The sequence below is a fragment of the Babylonia areolata genome, chromosome 1 (assembly GCF_041734735.1).
Source record: "Babylonia areolata isolate BAREFJ2019XMU chromosome 1, ASM4173473v1, whole genome shotgun sequence".
In the NCBI taxonomy this organism is placed as follows: Eukaryota; Metazoa; Mollusca; class Gastropoda; order Neogastropoda; family Buccinidae; genus Babylonia; species Babylonia areolata.
Genome location: NC_134876.1, coordinates 66,821,306 through 66,848,164, shown reverse-complemented (window position 1 = coordinate 66,848,164; position 26,859 = coordinate 66,821,306). Strand labels below are relative to the sequence as shown.

General features: G+C 39.1%; 2 protein-coding genes across 2 annotated transcripts in view; both read right to left on the bottom strand.

Annotated features, from left to right (window-relative positions):
- LOC143286028 (chromosome transmission fidelity protein 18 homolog) overlaps positions 1-13,000 on the bottom strand; it is a 39,765-nt gene extending 26,765 nt beyond the window's left edge. Inside the window, exons 1-10 of the mRNA XM_076593542.1 lie at positions 12,862-13,000; positions 11,103-11,456; positions 10,641-10,709; positions 9,108-9,232; positions 6,920-7,006; positions 4,969-5,054; positions 3,902-3,998; positions 2,894-3,082; positions 1,523-1,620; positions 573-696 (exon numbers count right to left, since the gene is read on the bottom strand). Of these exons, the coding sequence (XP_076449657.1) occupies positions 573-696; positions 1,523-1,620; positions 2,894-3,082; positions 3,902-3,998; positions 4,969-5,054; positions 6,920-7,006; positions 9,108-9,232; positions 10,641-10,709; positions 11,103-11,456; positions 12,862-12,922 (1,290 nt within the window). The 5' untranslated portion in view covers positions 12,923-13,000. The remainder of the gene's footprint in view (positions 1-572; positions 697-1,522; positions 1,621-2,893; positions 3,083-3,901; positions 3,999-4,968; positions 5,055-6,919; positions 7,007-9,107; positions 9,233-10,640; positions 10,710-11,102; positions 11,457-12,861) is intronic.
- A 2,656-nt stretch (positions 13,001-15,656) lies between these two features.
- On the bottom strand, positions 15,657-26,028 carry LOC143286004 (uncharacterized). The gene is made up of 2 exons (XM_076593504.1): positions 25,787-26,028; positions 15,657-23,681 (listed from the first exon to the last, which is right to left on the bottom strand). Exons 1-2 carry the CDS (start codon positions 25,938-25,940, stop codon positions 22,924-22,926), a joined length of 912 nt encoding a protein of 303 aa, XP_076449619.1. The 5' UTR covers positions 25,941-26,028; the 3' UTR covers positions 15,657-22,923.
- Positions 26,029-26,859: the final 831 nt, after the last annotated feature.

Below are 26,859 nucleotides of genomic sequence, written 5' to 3'. Positions count from 1 at the left end.
TGTTGTAGTGTAGTGTGGTGTGGTGTTGTAGTGTGGTATGGTGGGTGGTATGGTGTTGTGGTGTAGTGTGGTATGGTGTTGTGGTGTAGTGTGGTATGGTGTTGTGGTGTAGTGTGGTATGGTGCTGTGTTGTAGTGTGGTGTTGTGGTGTGGTGTGATGTGGTGTTGTAGTGTGGTGTTGTGGTGTGGTGTGATGTGGTGTTGTATTGTGGTGTTGTGGTGTAGTGTGGTATGGTGCTGTGTTGTAGTGTGGTGTTGTGGTGTGGTGTGATGTGGTGTTGTAGTATGGTGTTGTGCTGTAGTATGGAAAGGTGTGGTGCTGTAGTGTGGTATGGTGTGGTGGTGGTGTGTGGTGTTGTGGTGTAGTGCAGTATAGTGTAGTTATCTGGTGTGGTGTTCTGGCATAGTGCGGTATGATGTGGTGGTAGTGGTGTGCTTTAGTGCAGTATGGCGTGGTGGTGGTGTTGTGGTGTAGTGCGGTATGATGTGGCGGAGAGGCACTGTAGTGTGGTAGTGCTGTGTAGTGTGGCAGTACAGTAACTAATACAAAAAAAACAAAAAAACCTACAGACCTGCGGAGCCCCATCAATCTCATCAATGACCAGACAGTTGGGTCGGGGGTCAGCGCCCATCACCGCCCTCATCTGTGTGGCCGCCTCGATTTTGTTGGTGAACGCCTCCACACTGCGGTCGTCACTGCCAACACCACCATCACATTGTATTGTCTTGTCTTGTATTGCATTGCATTGCACTGCATTGCATAGACTGGACTGGATTGGATTGTGTTGTGTTGTGTTATGTTGCTTTGTGTTGTGTTGCATTGCGTTGCATTGCTCTGTATTGTATTGCACTGCATCACACTGTATGGTATGATATGGCATGGCATGGCATGGCACGGCACGGCACGGTACGGCACGGCACGGCATGGCACGGCATGGCACGGCACTGTACTGCACCGCAATACATTGTATTGTATTTCATCACAAGATTTCTCTGCATGAAATCCAGGCTGCTCTCCCCAAGGTCATAACAAAACAGAACAAAATCAGGACAGCTGGCATCACCACACTCAGTCCACTGGCAAAAAAGGGAAACAGGGAGAAGATTTGGAACAACACACACAAAAAAAGGATCTGCATGAAGAGAGTTCAACCAGATCCCTGGGGATTGAGTGAACAGGGAGAAGAGTTGGAACAACACACAAAAGAAAGGATCTGGATAAAGAGAGTTCAACCAGATCCCTGGGGATTGAGTGAACAGGGAGAAGAGTTGGAACAACACACAAAAGAAAGGATCTGGATAAAGAGAGTTCAACCAGATCCCTGGGGATTGAGTGAACAGGAAGAAGAGTTGGAACAACACACACAAAAAAAGGATCTGGATAAAGAGAGTTCAACCAGATCCCTGGGGACTGAGTGAACAGGGAGAAGAGTTGGAACAACATATAAAAAAAGGGATTCGGACAAAGAGATTTAAAGCAGATCCTGGGGGCACGTTTTCAAACAACCCAAAAGGAAATTACCTGGCGTTCATTTCCACGACATTGTAGCCTGCGTGTTTGGCCACAATGTGAGCAAGAGTTGTCTTCCCCAGACCAGGTGGACCACACAGCAAAGCCACCTGACCACACAAACAAAAAGCGTAACAATAATGAGAAAATAAAGAATGAAAAGAATATTTATAAAAAGAAAAGAAGTAACAATAACAAAACAAAGTTCAAAATGGGAGAGGGGGAGAACACATATAATTATATTTGTTGTTGCTTTTTTTTTCATGTGCAGAGATATGTTTTTATGCACTAATGTATATGTATTGCTTGTGAGGCGCTTAGAGCTCATTGTATGGGGAGTTTGCATAAGTACTATCATCATAATTTCTAAAACAAAAAATATGAAATCAGAGAAGAAGCAGATAGTGAACAGGCTGACTACAGACACTTGAATGACAGATGGCAGCAAGTAAACACTGGCAACTGATTGCTTTATAAATGCTGTCTGTTTCCAATGGATGTGACAGGGTACACTGACTTTGGACTAGGGTGTGAACTCTCCTCCCCATACTTCCTACACAAGGTATCATTCAAAATACAATTACTTCTCTTCAAAAATCACTTCTGCTGCTTCTTTCCTCGGGAAACAATGTTTTCAATGAAGCTGTTTCAAGTTGGGGTTTACAGCTGAAAAGCTTAACCCCTTGGCTGTTAAACTGTGGTAAACTGAGATCAGTGTGGCATGAATCTGTAGTGCAATCAGTGCACTTTGTATACTGTTTGCACGGTGTCACAGGTCTTGCTGATCAAAAGTAATGCAATCCAAAAAAAAAAAGATGAAGTTTGAATAAAGAAAGGTGACTCACATCCTGAGCTGATAGCTCAACCTCATCTCAGTGAGGTGACAACCCTTCACTGATGAGCCCACTCATCAGCAGCAGTGATGGGGTTAACCCTAACATCGCCAGCTATATTCAAGCTGCTAACAGCTGCTGGCCAGCTAAGTCAGCTGTACAGTACAGCTGAAATCCAGCTGTCAGTGTCACTCACCAGTTCACTGCCATGTGGCACAAACTCTTTTCCACTGTCACTGTCAGCAGCAAGATCATTTTCCACCGACTAACTTTAAATTAGACTTGCAGCTTGCTGTCCCGTATATCGTGGTCTAAGACAAGACTGCTGGTTACAATCTGAACTGGTTGATTGAAGAACTCGCCATCGTTCAAACTAAGTTTTAAAAGCCGCTGAAAATCGCTCCAAACCACACGAGAGTTGGTTCAACAATGAACAGCGACTAAAGCGACCAAAGGGTTAAGGAACTAAATAGGTTCATCACTGATGTCTTTTCTCAACTTGCATCACAAGTTGTTGCAGAGACTTCTGCAGTCACCATAAAACGCCCACCTTCTGCACAGGTCGCTTGAAGTCATCCAGCTCCATGGACACCTCAGGCTGAAACTTCTTCCACTTGGTGTTGTTGGCTGCCTCCTTGGCCTTGTTGCCCTTCTGCTTGTTCTTCACCAGGGGCAGGTCCTTGTCAAACACCACGTAGTCCCACTGCTTCAGCCAGTGCAGCAGCATGCGGTTGATGGCCTGAAACACATGGGAAAAACAAGGGATAATAATAAGAAGAAGAAAGAGGTCCCTGACTGTTAAATACAGAAAAGAAAGAAAACAGTCTTCTTCTCAGCCTTCATACGTTATTCCTCACCTACCAGTTATAATTCATTCAGTCTTTTTGTCTTTTTTGTTCTACAATTTTCAAACACCTATTCTGCTTTTCCCTAAAAAAACAAAAAAAAAAATCAGATATCAGAATGTAGTCCTGGTACATTGTTGTTTTTTTTGCTGTTGTTCTTTTTTAAAATGTCATATTGTTATCTTTATTCTGTAAATATAAACTATTATATTTTAACTACGCTTATTTTTTCTCATATTTTCTTATAAAACTGGAACAAAAAGTCACATTCCAATCCATGTTAAAAGCAGAAAACAACTGAATGAAAACAACTCATGGAAATGGGCGCATTGTGCACATATCCACATTCTAAACATAGTTAGAAATACAGATTAGAGCAGAACATAATGAAAAACATGTGACACCTCGTCACCAAAAAAGTCCTTGCGAAAAAACAGAATATCTGTGCACAACAGTTTCAAATAAAAACTGTACCACATCTTTTCACTGAGAGTGTTAGTGAGAAAACCATATTCCGGCACATCAGTTATAATTAAACAAAATATGTACAACACCTCTTCAACTGAGAAGGTTGGCTACAAAAAACACACTATGGCATATCAGTTTTTAAAAATGCATCTTTGCAGATCAGTTAAAAAATGCATCAGAGCAGAACAGTTAAAAAAATGCATCAGAGCAGAAAAGTCTCAATTAAACAGAAAAACCGAGGACACCTCTTCACTGAGGAGGTCTGTGTAGCGGCGGGGTGCATACTGCTCCACCCAGAGGACCTGTGGGTGAAGGGTCTCCCCACTGTCGCTGTCCTGTGACCTCCACGTCCCCAACCCCCTGGTCCTCCTGCTCTTCCTCATGCAGTCTGACAAAGTCAACAGACAGAAGCACAGTGGAGAGCTCTTAGTTCTTTGGCTGTACAAATCTAACCTGCCCTTTTCAGCCCGTCACAGTCCCTAAACTCACATCTTTTAAAACAAATCCAAAATTAGTAAAAACACATGGTTTTTTTTAAGTGGTCTCTACATATCTAAAAGACTGCATCCCATCCCTGGTATTCTATGGATCCATATTTATTTCTTCCACTTGAGTGCATGCATGTGTCTGTGTTTATGCATGCTTGTGTGTGTGTGTGTGTGGGGGGGGGGGGTGCATGTTATTGTGTGCTTTGACTGACTGACCTGTTGCTTTAAGAGGTTTGAAAGCACTATAAATAAGCTATTATCGTTAATAATTATAGTTCAGGTATACATACACACATGCATGATATATATATATATACAAATGAGCACAAGTACACACACACAAGGTGCAAAATGCACAAACACTTACATTCACAAGCACATGGATTTGGAACATATATGCAGAACAAAATGAAGCACAATGACACAGATGCTTCTGGTGAGGGTCATCTGCCATGATTTTCACCAAAGGATTATAAAACGAACACAAAAAATACCTTACAAGAATTACATATATATTGATACTGCAACAAAAACAAAATAATGAACGATTTCAACACACACACACACACACACACACAAAAGGCAACTAACATTAAAACACAGCAAATTACAATACAGTGCACAATACAAAACAACAAAAATTCTGTCATTTCACTTCACTATGATAATCGTTAATGAGCATCTGAATGAGCCAAAAGAAAATTTTCTGTACAATTGTTATGTTAGAAGTAGACAATATCATATACTGAATTGAAAAAAAAATAATAAAAAAAGCTCAAAAAACAAACAAAAAAACACAACACACACACACACACACACACAACACTGAAACACAAGAAACAGGAAGCAGTGTGTACCTCTGAACTCGCTGGGACAGTTCCTTGGCCTCTTCCATCAACTGCTGATGCCTCTGCAACAGAAAGAGGTGTTCATGCCTAGTGAATACTACCAGCACCATACAATCAGTAAGACTTTTTTTTTTTTTTACTGAAAACAACAACCAAGGAACAACATAAACAAAATCATTGTAGTTCAAGTGGAAAAAACAAAAGAAGAAAGAAAACATCTTGTGTGTCCCAGGAATGATTGTCTCCCTTTGACTAAGCCCCAAACACAAGAAGTCGAGGCCTCTGTCAGGAGATACATCAAACATGCTCTAAAGGGGGAAAAATGTAATGGAATTTCTCTTTCACTCAAGATATCTTTTTATTCTATTATTGTATTTCATGTTATAACACATACACAAGCATCAGTTTACAAAACAATAGTCTGCATGTTAATGTTAATAGTCTGCAACTGTGAGCTTTCTCTCATACTCAATTATTATAAGTTATAACATAAGTCATAGATACACAAGCAACAGTTTACAAAACAATGTTGTTAATCTGCAGCTGTGAGCTGTTTATCTTTCTGACAAGACATGTATATATCGTTTATTCTATTGTTATACTTTATGTTATAGATGTTCAATCAACAGTTCACAAAACAATGTTGTTCGTCTGCAGAGCTTTGTGTCTGACCCACATACACATATGCACATCTGCTGGGCAGATGCCTGACCAGCAACATGACCCAACACATTCAGGCCTTGAGTGTATCCAGATATATCTAAGTGCCTATCACTGTATCAGGGTGGATTTTTTTCCACAAAATTTTGCCAAAGGACAACACTTGTGTTGGCATGGGTTCTTTTTCAGTGTGCCAAGTGCATGCTGCACACAGGACCTTGGTTTATCATCTCATCCGAATGAGTTAAAGTTTCCAGTTAAAATTGGGAGACTGGGCTTGACCAGGATTCAAACCCAGACCCTCACGGAGACTGCGCTGACATGTACCGTAAAGTTTGGTCTATAAGCCGCGACTTTTTACTCCAGCTTCAACCTCTGCGGCTTATACAATGATGCGGCTTATTTGAGGATTTTAACGATCCCGGGAGTGTCACGTTCTCGTCTATTCTTAGCTGCCCTTCAACTCACCAAAATCATGATTTCTGTCCATGAATTTTTGGATGAGCTTCAGGATAGTGTGCTAACTGTTCACGTTTTATAAATCAAATCCGCACACATTAAAGCCTTCAGATCAGCATTCAGTTCTACTCTGCTCAAGCGTACACCCTCATCATGCCGAAAACGCGACGTCATGCCTATGATGCAGCCTTCAAATTGAAGGCGATTAACCTAGCAGACGACAGTGCAAGCAACGAACCAGCAGTGACCTCCACCTTCATGTTCATGAAGTGAAAGCAAGGCTGAAGTCAGTGACAAGATGGCGGAGGAAGCTGTGCTGGTTCTCTTCAACTCAGACACTGAAGACGAAGATTTCAGTGGATTCAGTGAGCAGGATGACGTTGAATAAATGTGACTATCCCTAAATTATGAATCTTATTTTCGTTGTGTTTATTTATTATTTTTTTGTGGCACTAGCAGTATTTTCGCTTGCTTTTCATTGTGTTTATTTATTATTTTTTTGTGGCACTAGCAGTATTTTCGCTTGCTTTTCTTTGTGTTGTTTCCGCTTGTGTTTATTTCATAACCTACAGTATTGACAGTTTTTCTGTAGTATCAGTATGTGTTCCGGTACCGGAAATAAGTGCAGCTTATAAGCCAGTGCGGCTTATGTATGTATAAAGTTCAATTTTTTCCAAAATTTAGTGGGTGCGGCTTATATACCAGTGCGCTCAATAGACCGAACTTTACGGTAATTTATAAGTTGTGTCTTAACCATTCTGCCACCTTCCTTCAGACAAACAAGAAAGTATCTGGGTAGGGCACAGACCTCATCCTCCAGCTGCTCTCTCATCACGCCGATGGGGATGGGGAGAAGGCTGGACACACTGCGCACATGGTGACTGATGTTGTCTATCTGCAACACATGCACCCACACACTGCTATAAACACCACCCCATACAGTCAACAAACACGTCCATCCCATTTCGTGGACAATACAAGACTGATGTTGTCTAATTTGCAACATATACAACTCCCAACACACTGTTAAAAACACCACCCCATAAAATACAGTCAACACATGCAACATGTACACCCCACATACTGCTATAAACTGTAAACACCACCCTTCAGTCAACAAACACATCCATCTCATTTCTTAGACAATACAAGACCGATGTTGTTTATTTGCAACATGTACACCTCCCACACCTTGTTAAAAACACCACCCCATACAATATTACAAACCCCACCCCATACAACACAGTAAACACATGCAACATGTACACTCCATACACTGCTAAAAACACCACCCCATGAAGTCAACAAACACGTCCATCCCATTTCTTGGATAATACTAGACTGATGTTGTCAGTCTGCAGCATGTACAACCCACGCAATGTTATAGTATAAACACCACCCCATATATTCAACAAACACGTCCATCCCATTTCTTGGACAACATAAGACTGATGTTGTCAATCTGCAAGATGTACACCCCCAACACACTGTTAAAAACACCAACCAATACAGTCAACACATCTGCAACATGTACACCACGTGATGATGGAGTCTCCCATCGGACCGACGGATGAGTAGGCAGGCAGGCTTATCTGTCGGTGTGTGTCCACATGTGGGAGAAGAGGCCAGTTCTGGATGCACAGCACTTCCCACAGGTGTTGCAAGGAAAAACGTCTCCAGAAGTTGAGCCCTGCTTCCTTCGCTCCCACTTCTCCTTAATGGCCAGCGTTCTCTTGTTTTCAAATGTCTTTATGCCACTAGAGCACAGCATCCTCCAACAAAAGCAGTCAAGGGCATCAGTTTCTCAGGAAGCAATGTCTATGTCACAGGCTTTGAGGTTTGTCTTCAAGGTGTCCTTGAAGTGCTTGCAGGGTCTTCCAAGTTCGCGGTGGCCTTCCTTCAGCTGGCCATACAAAAGCATCTCTGGGATCCTGCTGTCTGTCATGTGGACGTGTCCAGTCCAGCATAGCTGGCACTGGATCAGCAGGCTTTCAATGCTGAGCAGGCCGCTCCTCTCTAGGACATACACAGCTATAAACGCCACCACATACATTAAACAAACAGGTCCATCCCATTTCTTGGACAATACAAGTAGACATTTATGATCATCACCTCATACAGTCAACAAATAATCGCCCATCCCACTTCTTGGACAATACAAACAAGCATAAAATTAGAGAGGAAACGCCATTTCTGAAGCAAAAATTTCAATGCAACAGGAAATTTTCTATCTAAAATTACGTTTACTTACCGTGACCCAACTAGTGCAGACTCCGGCAGGGGTCTGACATTCCTGTCCTGTGCAAACTACTATCCACCTATGCGGAGAAAATGAAAGCAACTACGGCCGATAACCTCCCGGAAGTAGGTAACCTCCCCTTTGTCCCGCTGGCTAGCGCCCTCTTTTTCCGGCAGCCATCATGACTCCTGTTCCTGTGCTCTCCATACGGCTAAGTTTTTTCGTATTTTCTGTCTGTCTGTCGATTCTCTGGCGTTCTTGTTTTTTGTCAAATTATGTTTCCAACCAGGTCACATAATTATGTAGCTCGATTGGGCGATCGCGCTAAAATTAAGGTGCGATCGCAATCGATTCGCTGACAATCTGGGCCCTCTACTCCTGGCCCTCTCAACAACGCCAACCCGCCACCTCCTCCACTTCCGCTGCTAGCAAAAATTTCAATGCAAATAGGGTTCTGGCAATAGCAGGTCTGCACACGTGTTGACCTAGGAAATCCGGAAAATCTCCACCATTAACCCACCAAGCAACACACACTGGGATTTGAACCAAGGGCCGGGTTGCATGAGACGATCTTTGCAGAGCAAAGTTTGCTTAGTGTTAAAAATGTTCCTAAATTTATGGAATTTACCATGGAGCTAGGAACATTCTTTGCAATAAGAAAACTTAGTGCTGCTAAGTTCGCTCATGCAACCCACCCCAAGACCCTGAGACTGAAAGCCAAACACTTTAACAACTTGTATTTTGAGCCTGTTACTACCTCTTGCTCCACATCACTCTTGTCTCTCAGCTTCAGGTAGACCCGCTGACCGTCAGAACTTGTGGCCGGCACAAAGTCCCCCCCAGGCAACGAACGGAACACACGTCTCCTGTCTGCGTCTCTTTCTGCAACAACGACAGAAAGCAGCGGTGCAGTGCTGTCATTGACACTGGAGTGGATGCTCAGCAGTATTGTTCATCTGTCCAGTTCTACAAATTGACTGACATTCCATTCCTACGGTTCACAGTTGTTGACTTGTCATCTTGTTAAACAGTAAGGGGAAAAAAGAGGACAAAAAAACAACAATACCCTCAACCATCAAGATTAAGAATGATGATAAGCTGGTAACAATAGATAATAAATAAAAAGTGAACACTTTTTTAAAAACTAATATTAAAGTGATTCAACTAAAATCCTGTCTTTCAATCTTTTTCTTTACTTCTATTGTCAACATAGGTGCTCTTCAATGATATCACTAATTGTTCGAACATGGTTACAACTTCATTCAAACTACATACACTATCCCTCAGGCCATCACTCAACTTTTTCTGAAAGAAAGATAAAACACGGAATAACAAAACCATTGTTTACAATGGAAAGAAAACCAAATTATGTCAACTTACAAAAAACACTGGGACAAATTCTAAATGAATATTCAGACTTATAATATCTAGCTATATATCTACAGACTGATAGATAAATCGACAGATATAGATAGATAGAGAGAGAGATAGCAGAGTTCAGGTTTGGTTCAGGACACCATGGGTCATTTGACTGGTTCACCACAAAATCAGTAGGTCATTATAAAAATTCATAAGTCAGGAAAAACAAGCCCTTATTCCCACCCCTGGCATCCCCATCACTTGGCATCAGTCATTCTAAATCCCCCAAATTTATAATTGAATTTGTATTCTGTCCATCACACTTGTCAGAGTGTGAAATGGTATATATGTGTGTGTGAGAGAGAGACTATTTGCTAATGTTTGCTGTGTTATGATCAACATGGAAAATACAACAGAGTCATTACTGAACTGACAATTTTTTTATGCTAGACTGCTCTGGATAGTAAATCAATGTTCACATTATCATTCAGTTAATACAAAGAGAAAAAGTAGAAACACAAGGAAAACAGTACAACTGGAAAACATGAGATCTACAATGTCACTGTCTTTTGCAATAGTTTTTGTTTTACTTTTAGGAAAGCATTTTCCTCTTTGGAAATCCAAACCTTCACAGTTGCAATGTGTTTACTAGGTTATTCACCATTATGATTGCTAAGTACACGATCTGTTCCAGATAGTATGCTTAATAATCATAATGGTAAATAACCTAGTATCATAAAAGTAGACACATATGAACATTCACACACACTCATGCAAAAACAATGATAAATAAGCACACACACATACACACACACACATGGATAATGATCAATGTTAAAGAATTCAATTGCAGCTGTAGCCAAAACAACACCCCCTGCCAAGATCAAAAAAGTCTGGCTTAGCTGTCATCCACAGACTGATGCTGGCCCACCTGAATGACTGTGTGATCCCCAAGTTGTTTCCCTTTGGTCAGCATGCCGTGCCCTCTTTGGAACTGGTTCTGAAAAATCAATTAAATAATGAATTTAACTGTGGCAAAAAATTATTAATCTAACTGTGTGACATTGGGGCAGACTGTCAAAATCCATGTACACATACTCCAGCAAACTGTGTGCACCTAGAATAAGTTTTAACTTTGCTTTTCTTATGACTCAGGGCAAATTTCAGCACACTGTGTCTCAGACAATAAAGTGATTGATTCATTGATTGTAAATCCGACATGAACTGAAAGATATCATCTCAGCCGAACTCTGGCATTTGAAAGATCTGAAATATAATATCACATGCACGTAGGTTACGTTATATTCCACCCAATTAAACACAACTGCCGCTATTTTCAAGTGCTACATGTATATGACAATCATTTCACCAGGGCACACATTCTTAGTCTTACCCAAGTCAGGGAGACTGTCAAAAAAGTCGTCAACTTCAGTGTCCAACAGATCTGTCTCAGGAACAGGTCTTTTCTTCTGTGTCTGTCTATCCTTGACACTGTTGTTGGTGCCCAGAACAATGTGGTCAGCTTCCTCTGCCAGTCCATCCACCTCATCATCGGACAGGATGGTGTTGTTCAGGCCTTCTGGAGACGCGTTCAGTGCTCCCGACAGAGAGCTGACGTTCAGGTCCTGCTCCTCAAGGGGAAGTTTGTCCTGCCTGCTGGCGACGCTTTCGTTTGTCTTGGATTTGGGAGTTGTGAACTGCAAGCTCCGTCTGGACTTTGGAACTACCTCTGGCCCCTCATCCATTCCTGAAAGATAATTTCTCATGATTATCTTATTGCACAACATTGGTTTTTTGTTTGTTCATTTGTTGTTGTTTTTTTAATATTTGAATCATCTCTGGTCCCTCTACTTTCCTGAAGGATAATTTCTCATATTGGTTTTATCGTATGATGCTGTTTTAAAAGATAAGAATGACCTCTGGCCCTTCATCCATTCCTAGAAGATAATTTCTCATAATTATAAATGTTATTGTTCAATAAGATTTGAATGATCTCTAGCCCCTCATCCATTTCTGGAATATAGATTCTTGGAATTATTACACGATATGGCTTTTAAAAATCTAGATGACCTCTGGCCCCTCATCCATTTCTAGAACGATAATTTCTCTTTTTTTTTATTTCATGATGATGTGGCATTAAAACATTTGAATGACCTCTAGCCCTTAATCCCTTCCTGGATGCAGTTTTAAGATATGTGTATGACCTCTGGAACCCTCCATCCATTTCTGGAAGTGGATGTTGATTTCTCAAAAGAAAAAGGAAGATTTATAACATTGACTCTGCTACTTTTCTCAATCGTGCTTATGCTGTTGAGCTCAACCAAGGTCACATGCTATTCAACCGTCTCATTTCACAAAATCAAAGTTCAAAATTCTATGCTGACAGTTACATGGATATATATATATAATAAATAACACAGCTACGGCCTGGTTTGCAACATCCAAGGTCTTTTGCTTAAAATTAAATGCCTCAATGAAAAGACAACTTGAGAAACATGACATACTCATATTGACAGTGATAGTATGTGTGATGATGAATAAATTCTTTGATCTATTTACCATAACTGGAGTAAGTGGGAGTGTGCAGTGTATGTTTATGAGTATATAACATGTGCATAGATCTGTGTCAGTGTGTGTGTGTGTGTGTGTGTGTGTGTGTGTCCGTTCATTCATACATCAGTTACAATGTTATTTGTGTAACTGTTACAGTGTCAGCATATATTATATACAATACACAAATAATAAAGACGAGTACAAAACAAAAACAAATTCACACTATCAGAGACTGTGAGATTCAAAGAGTGATATAAACTTGGAAAGTGTACAAACATTTAGGAAATTGTGTTATTTATATTCCCTAATGTATATTAGGGGGGTTGGGGGGGGGGGGTTGTGTGTGTGTGGGGGGGGGATTGTGTGGGGGGGTTGTGTGTGTGTGTGTGTGTGTGTGTGTGTGTGTGTGTGTGCGTGTGTGTCTATGTGTGTGTGTGCGTGTGTGTCTTGTGGTCAGTATGAATGCGTGTCACATCTCTTGGATGGTATTTGCCGAAGACGGTTGTTACGTGCAAAGAGAGACTCAGACAGACAGACGAGAGAGAGAGAGAGAGAGAGAGAGAGAGAACTACTGCCGATACATCTAACTTTTGACTTACCGAAGTCTTCCATTGCCTCGAGTTCATCGGCATACTCTAAATCAAACGGATCCTCATCCATTTTTTACTGTTAATTTTCAACGATCACCGCAACCAGATTCCAAACCCAAGTTATCTTTCGCGCGAACTTGCGTCCGCCATCAATAAAGGGAGGTAAGCTTAAACAATTTGGTTCCGGAACTAAGATTCTCCAGATGGGCAATGTTTCGGATAAGAAGTTCATTGCATTGGGAGAGGGTCTGATGTGTCTCGCGGGTTAAATACCCCATCCGAATGATTTCTTTCTCCTTTATTATTTCAGTTTGTGGATAGTCTAAATACTGTCGGTAACCTTATATTGTCTCGGAACATAAACACAAGAATTCCAGATATCAATTAATGTCTGTCTCAGAACCTGACTGAAGTGTCTTCTATAACACCGAGCAGTTTTAATTTCACACAGTCACAAGGCCTTCTCAATCTTTCTGGGTATACCTTTCGTTATCGCTACACTTCTTGACCTTCAAAGTTGCTCTCCTTTGTACCTTTTCAATGCGAACACAAACTTTGTCCAGTGTCATCCACTTCACGGATACGTTTTTGGGCTTGTTGCTCGAATTCTTGGTTAACCCTGCAAATGTCTTGTCACACATTGCTGCTTGACGCTGCAGTATATTATGAAAGTTAAATTGTAGAATGCAGCCTCGTTGCACAGTTACAAACCAGTGTGATCCCACAGCGGCAGCATCCATTCACTATCTGTGGCCTTTCATATCATGGTGACCTAAGCTTCCAGTTTTCTTCCACATCTGTAATGAAGTCATGCCAAAATCTCCAATATCACAAGATTCATGAAGACTGACATTCATCTTTGTTGTTGAGGGCACATAATCATACAAATAGATTATACTGGCACCTAAAACTGGGGAGGGTAAGGGGGGGCAAGATGAAAGATACAGCTTATCATAGCCTTGAATTCATATTCACTTTGCACAGGGCTCAGCATTGGAATGTGAGGCAGTCCTCTCCTCCAACAACTCTTAACTTTCCCCAATCAGGGTAGGGTGAGGAAATTTGGAGGAATGTCTTTAGCAAGGACATAACATGATGGGCCTCAAACTCAACTCTGGACCAGAAGTCCAATGCCTAACAACTCTGCCATGGCAACTCCATCCACAGGCTTTTTTGTATACAACCTCCCCCTACCTCCACCCCCGGTCACATATAAGTTTCCAATGTTTTCAATAATCTAATTGCTTTCATCCACATAAAATATGTCCTGACTTCTCTCTCTCTCTCTTCTCCAATCTATGCATGTGTGAATGTGTGTGATCCAGACTTGGGGCTCAGACACAGGCCTTACGTGTGTGTGTTTCTGTGTTTTGGTTCTATCACAGCTGATCTAATAATGACTGCTTTATTTCATATATATTTATACAGATATATGAAGTCTCTGATGGAAGATGAAATACCAACATATCCATTAATTTTGCTTTGTATCATTTGTTGTTTGCAGAATTCTTTAACTGAGCAACACTACAAATGACACACAAGGTGACATTCGCAGGTAACTCAGAAGTTACATTCACCAACAAAATATTACCTCTTATTGAGAGTCTTGAGCTGGCACTGAAGGCTAGACTTATCATGCTGAGATTTTATCATTTATGAAGTGAGGCAATCTGCCATAAGCAAAAAAGAGAGTAAGTGGTTTGGTGTATCTGCATGCTTTGATACCTCCTTGAAACAAACTGCAGGTAAAAACTGTTCAGTGACAAAACAACTTGGACATTCCACATGCCTTAGAAAGAGTCCCACATCTTTATATCTTATTTATATATATTTTTGTTTTGTTGTTTATTTGTTGTTTTTCAAAGACCCAGAGATAATACCAGAATAATCTGATGACTGAGATTGTGTGTGTGAAGACTGTAAACAGAGTGTAAACAGAGAAATGGATGTCAAATGAAGGCTAGCCATCATGTTGTTCCACAAAAAGTGGAGAATGATCATGAGAGGTGGGCCCTAAGTGGTGGGTCAAAATAAGCTTTTTTTTTTCTTCTCCATTAGCTCTGTGAAGTTACTGGTGCGGCACACAACTGTTCTCCAGATTACTTCAGGTCTGTTGTAACTTGTAGGTCAGAAGCCTTGGTCTACACAAATGGCTTTCCCAACCAGGCATTTTGCAAAATGCATTTTTAAGAACAACAGACAGAAAATAAAGTCACCACTAGGTTAGCAGGTAGGATCTGATGGCTCAAATGCTGTTCTTTTCTTTCATCCAACTGGGATGGGGCATATGATTTCATAGCCAGTCATATGACATTGGTCATATTATTTTCATGCTTCTTCATCACTGCTCACATTGTCCACAAAGTCTCCACATTTTTCATGCTCTTCTTAGAATTTTCATGCACTCTTTCAGGGTCACATCACAGTGGCCAACTTGCTTGCCTGCATATGTTAGTTGCAGATGTTGCCAAGTTTCAGGATAGAACAGTCTTGGTTTGCTTTTTGTTGCTTTGCTCAAAACAGAGACAGATACAACATAACATCCTGCAATTCAATAATGCTAAAATAATCTTGTGTCTCAGACATGCTCTTTCAGCATTTCATAAGCCAGAATTCGCTGCCATTCACTCAGAATCTGCCATTATCAAAATGACATTGTAGCGTGACAGAGGTTGGTTGTTTGTATGTGCACATACACATTCAAGTGTGTTTGGGTAGGTTTAATGTAATATGCATATGTGTTCATTGTATCACTTCATACATCATCCAGACCATTTGTGGCACAAAGCATATTCTTGTCCAAAATCAAGTTTATTGCAAGTTACTTGTCTTGCAGCTGCACAAATAGCTATAAATGAACAATCAACAGCAGAACACACTCTAACAAAACAAAAAAAGTCTGGCTGTATCACAAATTTATCTTCAAGCCATTCTGTAAGACTGGAATCAAAACTACCTTCTTTTTTTTTTTTTTTGCCCTTACCTGGACAGAAAAGACTGGGGAAATAAGCACTTATTCTGGTATCTTCCAACCTCATTAACTAACCTGTTATGCAGGCGTAACAACATATTTTGCTTTCCATGCTCACAAGGATTTCCTTGAAGCTAACATGCACAAAAGAAACAGCAGCACAAAATCCAAAAAATGAGGAATATTGATTTTTTTTTTTTAATCAATACACAACACTAACTTAATGATAAATGAAAACATCCAGAAGATGATAACAGTTCAACAACAAAATGCACTATTCTAGTCTACACAAAATACTCATTATTAAAAGATAAAATTAGAATTATCGATTTGACATGATTTTACAATACCATTAGCTGAAATGTTCAGCATGATGATGCATTTTATTCTCATTTGTACATGGCACATTCACAAACTGTAGAGCTGGGAACTAAGAGCCAGTTTCTGATCGTATTCCTAACAGTGCTGGGTGGGATGTTCATAATTTTCTATCATAGAAAGACATTGAAAATCCAAGATTTTCACCTTTAACTCTCCTTCAATTCAGTTCCAAGTCAGAATATAATGAGAGCTCTTATGTTCTTGGAACAGCACTGATTATGGGGGGTGGCACTATTTTTGTTTGTTTGCTTTCTAATAAGCTCATTAGATCAGAGCTTGCTTTCTAATGAACTCATTAGATCTGAACTTTAAAAATTTTCATTCAGATTCTGTAGCAAAATCAATTAGACAAACCATCTTACTCCATCCAATTGTGATTGATTAAAAAAAAAATCAAAGTGTTGCATCCATCATTACCTCGAGAATAACTATCTATTCAAATGCAGTGTTAAGCACTCAACTTTGTGGAAATTAAATGCAGCTCTTCCATGATGACTTCAGAAAGGCAGTGCAGCATTGTTTAATGTTTATTCTTGCTTACAGTCCAGCTGACTGCTCAGGGCCATATCAGGACCTTCAAACCACACAAATGCTCAACCACATCAACACGGAACTGTCACATCTACAAAATAAACCAAGACAAAGCCACAACATACACTTCATGACACATTATCCTAACCATTTAGCTCCTCAGGACAAATAAAACTAGGCCGTGCTGCGAACATCAGCCCTTCCACTTAATTTATCATCCCCTGATTACAAAAAAACTGTAAAAAGACAATACTACTATGCAAAATAAAAATACATAAAAAGACCATATATGCAAATAACACAGCAGAATGGACAGCCAATGCCTATTCCAGTGTTTACAATGTCACTACCTAATAGCCAGAGCATAACAGCACATATAGTACATCATGGACTGCGGAAAAGATTAAAAAAAAATAAATAAATTAAAAAAGTGTCAAGGCTTGTTCAAAAAAAGAAAGGGGAATGGACTGGAAGGCAAAAAAGCAAACAGAAAAGGAAGAAACAGACACAAAAAAGCCCAAATAAAGAGAACAACAGAAAATAGGAAATTTCTAGCACAGAATTTCCAGGAGGTGGGGATGCTATTTATACTGAAAGACACCCAGCATCCCCACATGTGCATGGGGGAACAGTGCTGATATGAAGCACTGAAGCAGATCATTCTAAAAAGGGATTCAATTTTAGAACTTGAAAGGCTATGCAGCTCAGCTTCTACATTGAACTTGAATTTGTATTATCATTGTGAATGGTATATATGTAATGATATACATGCCACTCATTTACAGTCTTTAAACAAGATGAAACATTGTGGTGCTAAATACAAGTTGGCAATACACACATTTTCAAGGGTAGGAGAAGGAAATCACCAGATATGTATTTCACAGGCCAAACAATTAAGGTCATGTTGGTACACTTAAGCACATCAAAATCAAACAAAACTTGAAAAATTAAATTCTGACATCACAAATATCAGAAAATAAAACATGGGAAGAGATAAGAAAGAAAGAGAGGAATAATTCAGAAAGGACTTTCTTGAATTTGAGAGACACAGAAAAAAGTAGCATGTCAGAGCAGAAGGATGGACAGGTGGAAGAGAGAGAGAGAGAGAGAGAGAGAGAGACTTTAAGTAACACACATCTTGCATGTTTGAACATGAAAAAACCTTTTGAACACAGATCATTCAGAACACATCTCATGGTTGAATAAACATTTGAAAATGATTAGACTGAATACATCAACCTACATTTCATAAAATAAACTGTGTAATCAACCTGTAACCTACGAAATAAATTCAGTGTAAAAGTTGAACACATGCTTATTCTTGAACACAAATTGTATCATTCATGAACACAAAATGTGGTGCACTGAAACTGACAGAACAAACTATTAGTAATACTATTTGTTTACTCATTTACACATTGATTCTTTTTAAACTCTCAACATGGACATAATGCATATAGCATGCCCAATTCAGAACTTCATTAGCCCATTGGAACTGATCAGATCTCCATTACCATCATTTTGGCTCTGGCTGACACACAAGAACAAGTCAGTTCTGTTCAAGATTCCTAACACTTGACATGAATCCTCAAAGTCAAAATGAAAAATTGTTGTTTTTTGTAATATGACATACTGATTTGACCAGAATATCATCTGAAGCTAGCTACAAATGTGAATGAAACTTTTTTTTTTCATTCGGATTTTTATCAGTTTTTGTAGTTTTAAAAAAGTATACAACAAATGAACAAGTTTTCAGGGAACAAAATATTCATCAATTCATCACAAACAAATTAACAATATAGCACTTTCTGTATTTGAACATAATTATTCTATACATATATATATGGCAATGTTTGTAAACATTCATGGAAACAGTTATATATATAAAACCACCATTTGAACATACTTCATGTTCAATCATAACAAAAAAATTGAAAAACACTATTTCGTTTCAACAGATGCATCCACGTGGTCTAACACAACAAATTTTTACAGCTATATATGGACAACATGATTTGGTCTCTGCATCAGAAAAAAACTGAATGATCCACACAAAGAACAAAAAACTTTAAAAGCACCTTTTTAGTGTTCTTCATCTCATGAGAAAGCAAGCACACATACACTACCTGAACCCTGAAACAATGACAAGAGTAGACTGACAAATGCCACTCTAAAATAATCTCAAGTATTCATAATTTTAATGCACATATGCACTGACAGATACAGAGAGAGAGAGAGATTTAACAGGAGAGAAAAAAAGCACATAATTCATAAGTAAAAATGTTAACGTATATGTTGTTCTTTTTTATTTAAATCATTCGGTGAAGACATATCAGCAGTACATGACAAGTTTTAAAGTGAACATTGTTACGGAAATTAAACTGCTTATTTTCTTAGATTTCACATGAATCAAAATCAAGAGTTTCAACACACCTCTTAGAATAAAAATCTCATATCGTAATATACCTTTAGCAAAAGTAAACAACAATATTTAAATGTAAAACCCAGTTAAAATCTCTTATCCAGACTATTCCCAACACCCCCGCCCCCCTTTTTTTCTACATAAATAAAAATAAATCCAATATCATTTTCTACCAAATAATGTTACTGAAAAAGTGTCAAGAGGGTTTATGATTTTTCTTTTAACAACAAAAAAGAAAAAAAAAAAAAGGTTCTTCATATATTGCCCTACCATGCTGCAGTTCATGCTCAGTTTAGTTCCTGGTGGTAGTGTTTTAGCAACCTCAGTTTCATCTGATGCCAGAGGCCTGGTGGTGGAACACCTAAGAACCAAGTGTACCAGGTTTGATTCCTGCACCAAACCGGGGTTATGCATTTTTTGCATAATGCTTATTCAAGTTACAGAAAGAAATGTTGCAGACTTTAATCCCAAACACACACACACATTCATGTATGATAGTCATGTCTGACTATTACGATCAAAACAGCAGAGAAGGCAACTGCTGTCGAAACTCTCTCAGCTAGAATTTGATTATAATAGCGGAGAGTGTCTTGCCCAAGTTTCATCTCCACTATCTCAGCCAAGAGCGCTTTAAGTCAGTTGGTGTTGGGATGATCCCCAAAGGCCAACTAGCCTTTAAGGCTGCAGCACTAAAAACCAGTGCAATCTTGCCTCCCAGTTTGATAGTCACAGCCACATAGTCCTTCACAAGACTCAGCTCCAAAAGAATTCTCATCCCACTGCAGTGGAGAAACCACTGATCATAAACTGATAAAGGTCTCACTTTGCTGTTCGCCAACTGTAACCGTGAAAGCGCAAGTTTATGTCCTCTCATTCTCCGATATAAACAGAGCAACTGATGTAACATACTTGCATGATAACAGAAGAAGCTTTCTTCAACAAAAAACAACTCAACAGATCTTAGTGCTATACTCACCCCTTCTTGTCTTTGAAGAATTTAGTACAAAGTTGACCTCTGTCCCACTAATATTTGTATTAAATACCTTTTCCAAAACTTCTTCTTTGTTCACCCATTTCCCACAACTATTTGTACTACTACTAGTCTAGATACCATTTCAAACAAAAAATTTCACATGTTAAGATCTGTGTATCTACTGTCTACAACTGCTACAAAGAGAAGATGAACTGATCTATTGTCAAAGCATGAAGGAAACATAAAAATGATAATACCTGATTGCATCTTTGCTATTTCACAATTTGTGTAACTCCAACCCCACAATCATTAACGTTATTTGTTATTCTGTTGAATCAATATTATCAGTACAACTTTTAGTACAACTTTTATCAACTTGATCCCTATCTTTAGAACAAAAAAACAAACTTTTGTAAAAATCATCTGGATCAATATTTTTATGTTACGTTATCATTTTAATTTTAGGTTTTTGTCAAACTGACAAGGGGAGTGCACATGAAGCTGCAAGTGAGTGAGTGAACTGACCTGCAATCAGAATAATCTGCCCTAGCTGATGCTTCAGTAGTTTCTCATCCAGGAGGTTCCATTTTGTTATTGTAACAAATGAATGTCTGAATTTGTGTATTCTTGCATAAAAGCATTTACTGTTACTGTTGATGCTTTTTCCAACAATATTTTCAGATACACAGTGTGACCTTTGAGGCTCTAATTTGGATTTACTATGACTGGTTCATAATAAGTTTTTCTTTCATTTATCATACACAAAATCTGATGACAGAATATTTACAATATTTACAAAGGTTATTCAAATATGTATACACTTATTACAGTCAAAACAATTATGTCAATCACAGTCCGTCCTCTTCCAGATAATCTCCATCACATAATACCTCAAACTGAGGCCAAGTCTCACTTTCTCATCATGTCGGCTGATTTATGTACCAAAGTGGTACTGAGAGTGAGATAACATCAACACTGAATATGTCATCTTCAAACATCAGTGACAGCAAATGAGCGATAAAGACAGAACAATTTAAACCCAATGATCATTCTCAAAGACAGGATTAAAATCACTAAAAGGCTTGGATAACTTCTAAAAGTTGGCTTTGAATAACTTCTAAAAATTAAGGTTAAAAGTCCCATAGCTTTTTATGGCCATCAGGGCAGTGAAATCATATCCACTGTGTCTAAAGATCAGCATAGGAAGGCAGGCCCCAGTCCTATCCTTCCATCGTTTAACACTTACATCTGAGTGGAGAGAGGAAAATCAGAGTAAAGTGCCTTTCCCAAGGACACAACACCATGCCAAAACGGGGCCTCAAACCCTGATCACTGGTGAACACTAGATCAGAAGTCCAAACCCTAACCGATTCTGCCATAGCACCTCCTAAAAATGTGCTTCTGTTGCGTGTTTCTTAGGGTGACCAGTTGCTTTGCAAACTGCACACACACTAAGAACACCCAACACAAGAGTTAATGGGTAAAATTACTAAAAATTTTAGGCTGCTCTTTTCACAGCAGTCCTGCTTTGTAATGCTACTTTATTTATTATCATTGTTTTAAAAACTTTAAAATGTCTTCCCTTTTGGGGATTATACTGGCTGCTTGTCCTTTTGTTTCTTTCTCATTAGTACTAGTACTATAATCATAGAAATTAAAAGGACTGAGCAGAAAGTGAGAAACAATTCCGAAGACACTGCGCCTTGCAGAAAGCAGTATACATGTATATATATCCAATAATCACTTATCAGTGTATGGCAAAATAATCAATGGCAGATAGTTTCAAGCCTATGAATACAGATTCAATGGCAGACCCCAACCCATCCCCTTCTCACACACACCCCCTCCACCTGTCATCTTAGTTCTTATTATGGTCAATGCTTATGAACTAACGTAACAAAAGCTGAAAAGGGATCATGCTGAACAGGAAACAAAGAAATTAAAATTCATCAAAAACATAAACATATTATTTGCAATAACTGAACAAACCACAAGTATCACAGGATTTCCGTAAGGCGCAACTGAAGTGGAGAAAAGTGAAGTTCAAATTACAACATTTATGATTTAACTAAAGTGAATAATTTGACTGAGCCATTCAATCATTCAATGGAAGTAGCTATAAACTTAAGATTTACTGACCAGTCTTTTGGCCAATATAAAGGTCTTATTACCTTGATATTTTTGGTAACCTAGCTTTAAAATTCTCTTTAGTTTCAATCATATAATTTGCTGATGTTGCTTAAGTCATGACTTAAATCTACCTGCTTATATCAATGAAGAACTTCCAACTTAAGTGTCTTGATGCAAATATTCATATTTTGTTTGAAAAGTTTGGGCTTTTTTTAATCCTTTGTTTAAAACTATATCATTTTCTATTCAACTGACAGCAGTGTATGCATCATCATTGCTTCTTTTTCATATATAATAAAAACACAGAAACTAAATCATGTGAATTTTTTTTTTTTTTTTTATTGTCAGATGATGTCTCTGGAGTGAGGCATCTGTTGACCTGTCTGCAACCTGGCACTCCCCCCTCCCCATTAAGACAGTTCATTTGTACTCGGTCAAATACATGTCCATTTCCCCCACAAGTCACTTTGTCTATATACAGCGTTTCAAATTCAATCAGATCTGCCTTTTTTTTTTTTCATTTTTAAAACATAAAAGTATGTCTGTAAAGTTTTCTGTCCACATGACAGACACAGAGCTAACCATCAAAATCTTTTAAAAGCTTTTATTGTTGTTTATATGTTCACTCGGGATATTTCAACAGATGCAACACTGCAGTTTTATTCATTCTGATCTCTTTCTCTTACAAGCAGATGAGTCTGTATCTTTCCAGTGATGAAGGTCAGGATCATCAGCAGTTGGCAGAAGACAACGTCTGACTTGACGATTCTGACGAGCTTTTGACTCTGCAAACTTCTTGCTCTTCTGTGGAGCACTGGGCACAAGAAGTGGAATTCTCTGCTTTACTGGGGTGCGGAAGATGGAGTCCGGGTGGAACAGTGTGTTGGGACTGGTGTCACCTTGTGCAGAGGACTGTGGAGCAACAGGAACTTTCCTCTTTTCTGGCATTTTCAGCTCCAACTTTGGGGGGGGCCTCCTCTTCACTGAAGCATTGATGTTCCCTCTCATTTTTTTCTTTGGTGTGCTGGGAATTCTAGGGGAGGTATTCTGCTTGACTGGTGTGGTTGGCAGCAGTTTGCTGGTATCACAAGCAGTCGAAATACCCACAGGCTGCCTGAACAATGGGCAAGGTCCTTTCTCTAAACCTTCAGAAGCCACATCTGTCATTGTGGGTGAGGACAGGTCTGCAGAATGAACTGGTGGCTTAGTGTCATTGCCACTGTCTGTGGTGTGTGGACTTGTAACCAGCAGGTTGTCAACAGGAATGTGATGGAATGGCTGCTGGCAGGTTGCATACAGGATCAAAGCTGCCTGAATGGACAGCACTCGCATATGATTCTTGTCTCCAGCAAAGAGGTCCCAGTAGATGGTGTGCTCCCAAAGGTGTTTGATGAAACACACACGACTCTTGTACAGCTTTCCTGAAACAAACAAAACAACCACAAACCTTTTCAATTAAGAGACTACATGATTTATGCTACAACTGATATCTCTTGACTGAATGGCCCTGTAGGGAGAACAAATAGTTAAATTTGTAATACATGATTACTGGTCATGCCATGGTTTAAAATATTTTAAAACTGGGCAGTGTTGTGACTACTTTCACCGGTGTCAGACACAAAGCTGGCCAACTTGTGTGTCCTTCACAATTTGATTACTAATATCAGGTTGTCAAAGAAATCAACAGAAAGACATAAGTTATAATCTGCATGCTCTTCCAAACTTTTGCTTACTGTCCATTTCAAAATCAATAAATGCATAGAATCGAATCATCAATACTGAATATAATCAAAATATATAATAGTTTCATAATATTGGGAGTACTGCTTTATACTAAATATAGTTTACTATTCTTAATTTCTTACATTTAAAGCAAAAACTTCTGTCACACACTTAGACAGAGAGTCTCTGTCAGCCAATCAAGTGAAAAAGAAATCGGGTTTTGATACAAATATTTTTCTTGCACACAGATATCTCATGCAAGCAAATCAAGACATACTGACCTGTACCTAAATAATCTAATGATAATGACTGATGTGTACACACACACACATAGACTTATATATATATATATATATGTATATATACATATATATATATACACATACATACACACACACACACATGTAATGATAAATACTTTTGGGAATCACAATACTTATAGTTTAACACAGGTCAGTTTTAACAGAAAAGCAAACAAGCATTGACCGCCCGAAACAAATATATACACTAGTTACACTGTACGCAAATGTTGTGCATGATCTTCAAAACACTATTCAGTCATAATCATATAGAATTTATGAAGGATTGGTGGCAGAGAGAGAGAGAGAAAAGGGTTTGGGGTCACGATCAAATATATACACTAGTTACACTGCACGCAAATGTAGTGCATGATCTTCAAAACACTATTCAGTCATAATCATTTTGAATTTATGAAGGATTGGTGGCAGAGAGAGAGAGAGAGAGAGAGAGAGAGAGAGAGAGAGAGAAAAGGGTTTGGGGTCACGATCAAAAGAAAAAAAACTTCTGATTAAATGGGCTTAGCTTTTATGTTTTATTTTCCCATTCAATAAAAGATGTGAGTAATTTTAACTGTGCACAACAATAACTTTTGAATTAAGACCCTAAATCTAAAAATGATGAAGAATAAATAAGCCAATATTACACTCTGTTATTGTGTTAATCAACTTTGTTTACTTTTTTTTTTTTTTTAAATAAATAAGTTTGTATCAAACTGTGCAAACTTGTAAAAACAACATCCTTCCAACAGGTCATTACATGACCATTTTCCTGCAATCATTATTTCAATAAATTTTCATTCCAGCGGCAGCATCCACGACAACAAAGGAACAATGTATGAAAAATGAACCAATCAAAACAATTTCATAATCCTGCAGTAACACGCTTGGCTTCCGAATCTACAAATAAAAGCTAAATGAACAAGTCTGACAATCATCTTCATTACTTGGTTTTTATCTAAATAATAATCATTCAATCAAATCAGCCAAAATAGAAAGACGCTCTCACGGGCTCTGAGTCGGACTGAGGATGGGAACGGTTGGTGAGATACGGACAAAATGGTAAAAGCTACGGCTGACTCCACCACGTGACATGAAAATTCAGCAACCTGTTGATCACAAAGTCAATGCCAAGGATGGATTTATCTTACCTGGTCCCGGTTTTGAAAACATTGTGAAAACAGTTCGGACAGTTAATAACATGTCTGAAACAAAGTGTGCCATATAAAACGGTTACAACAACATCACCGGACTCAATGGTCTGGAAATCAACGGTAAACCCTGCATCAGACATGTGTGCGTATAACTGTGCGAGTGTGCCCGCTGTCGAGGCAAGAGGATTCAGAGATGATAAGCTGTAGTTTTGCAGCTGTAGGCATATTATCAAAATATATACAGACTACCAAAAATCTGTTCATGAAAGGAATCCTATAGCCTGTCAAGAATATTGCTACAGTATCATGGTAACTCTCAAGCAAAGCACGAGTTCGGAAAATAAGTTCGCTCACCACACACGCAGCAGTTGATTCCACCTCCATAATCCACATAACGCTGCAGTACATCCAGCACTTCGGCCAATTCCAGGTCCTTTCTCTCCCTATCATAGAGTTTGGAAGAATCATGACGAGCTCTTCGTGGTCTTGGATGACTTTCGGTATCCATTGTGTCGACTGTTTTGGTCAGCAATCAGCTGTTTTGGTCTCCGAAAACTTTTTGGAGAACTTTGATGTAAACAGAAGCAGACGTTTGTTCGCACCGCGTTTCTCTGATGACACGCAGATTTTAACCAATCAATCGCCAGTGATTTCTCCCGTGACCTGTCATGTGATCATTTCCGCGGGAACTAATGTACTCACTGCGCATGCTCCTTACAATTTCGCGCGAAAATGACGTTCACATGAATATTTATTAGTTCACTTCATTGATAAATTTACAACGGCAACGTGCACGTCTGATTCACTTATGCTTCACATCATAATGGCAAGTTAGAAACAAAGAAACGGCGAAGCCTGCTCACGACCGACAACAGGCGCAGATAAGGTTTCAACCAAAGAAGACGAATGACATTCAAGGAAAACATTGTCAGTCCAGCATTCAGCTGCCACGTTTACCCATTTGGCACATGTGTGTACACGTGTGTGTTGTTGTTGTGTGCGCATGTGTGTGTGTGTGTGAGAGAGATGGACCGGAACATTGTGAAAGGAAATTGCGTCAACGAGAAAGAAGGCTGGACCCGCGGAGATGTGAAAGAGGAGTTTTTGTTGTTGCTCTTGACGTTGATGTTTGTTTTGTTTTGTTTTCTGGGAGTGGACTGAGAGGGGAAAGTATGCACTGTGTGTTACTATCAGTTAACTATATAACCTTTTCTCACTGACCTTGAAGGGAACGAATCGTGTAGTAACTGAACACAAACACACACACACACACACACACACACACACACACAAGTGTCGTTCCACGTTTATGAATCAATGTATACCCAACTGGCTGCCGACTTAGGTCACTATGTCAAATAATCTTCGTAAACTAGGCCGGTTCTAATCAAAGACAGATGAAGAACTTCACATCAATCCCCGATGAA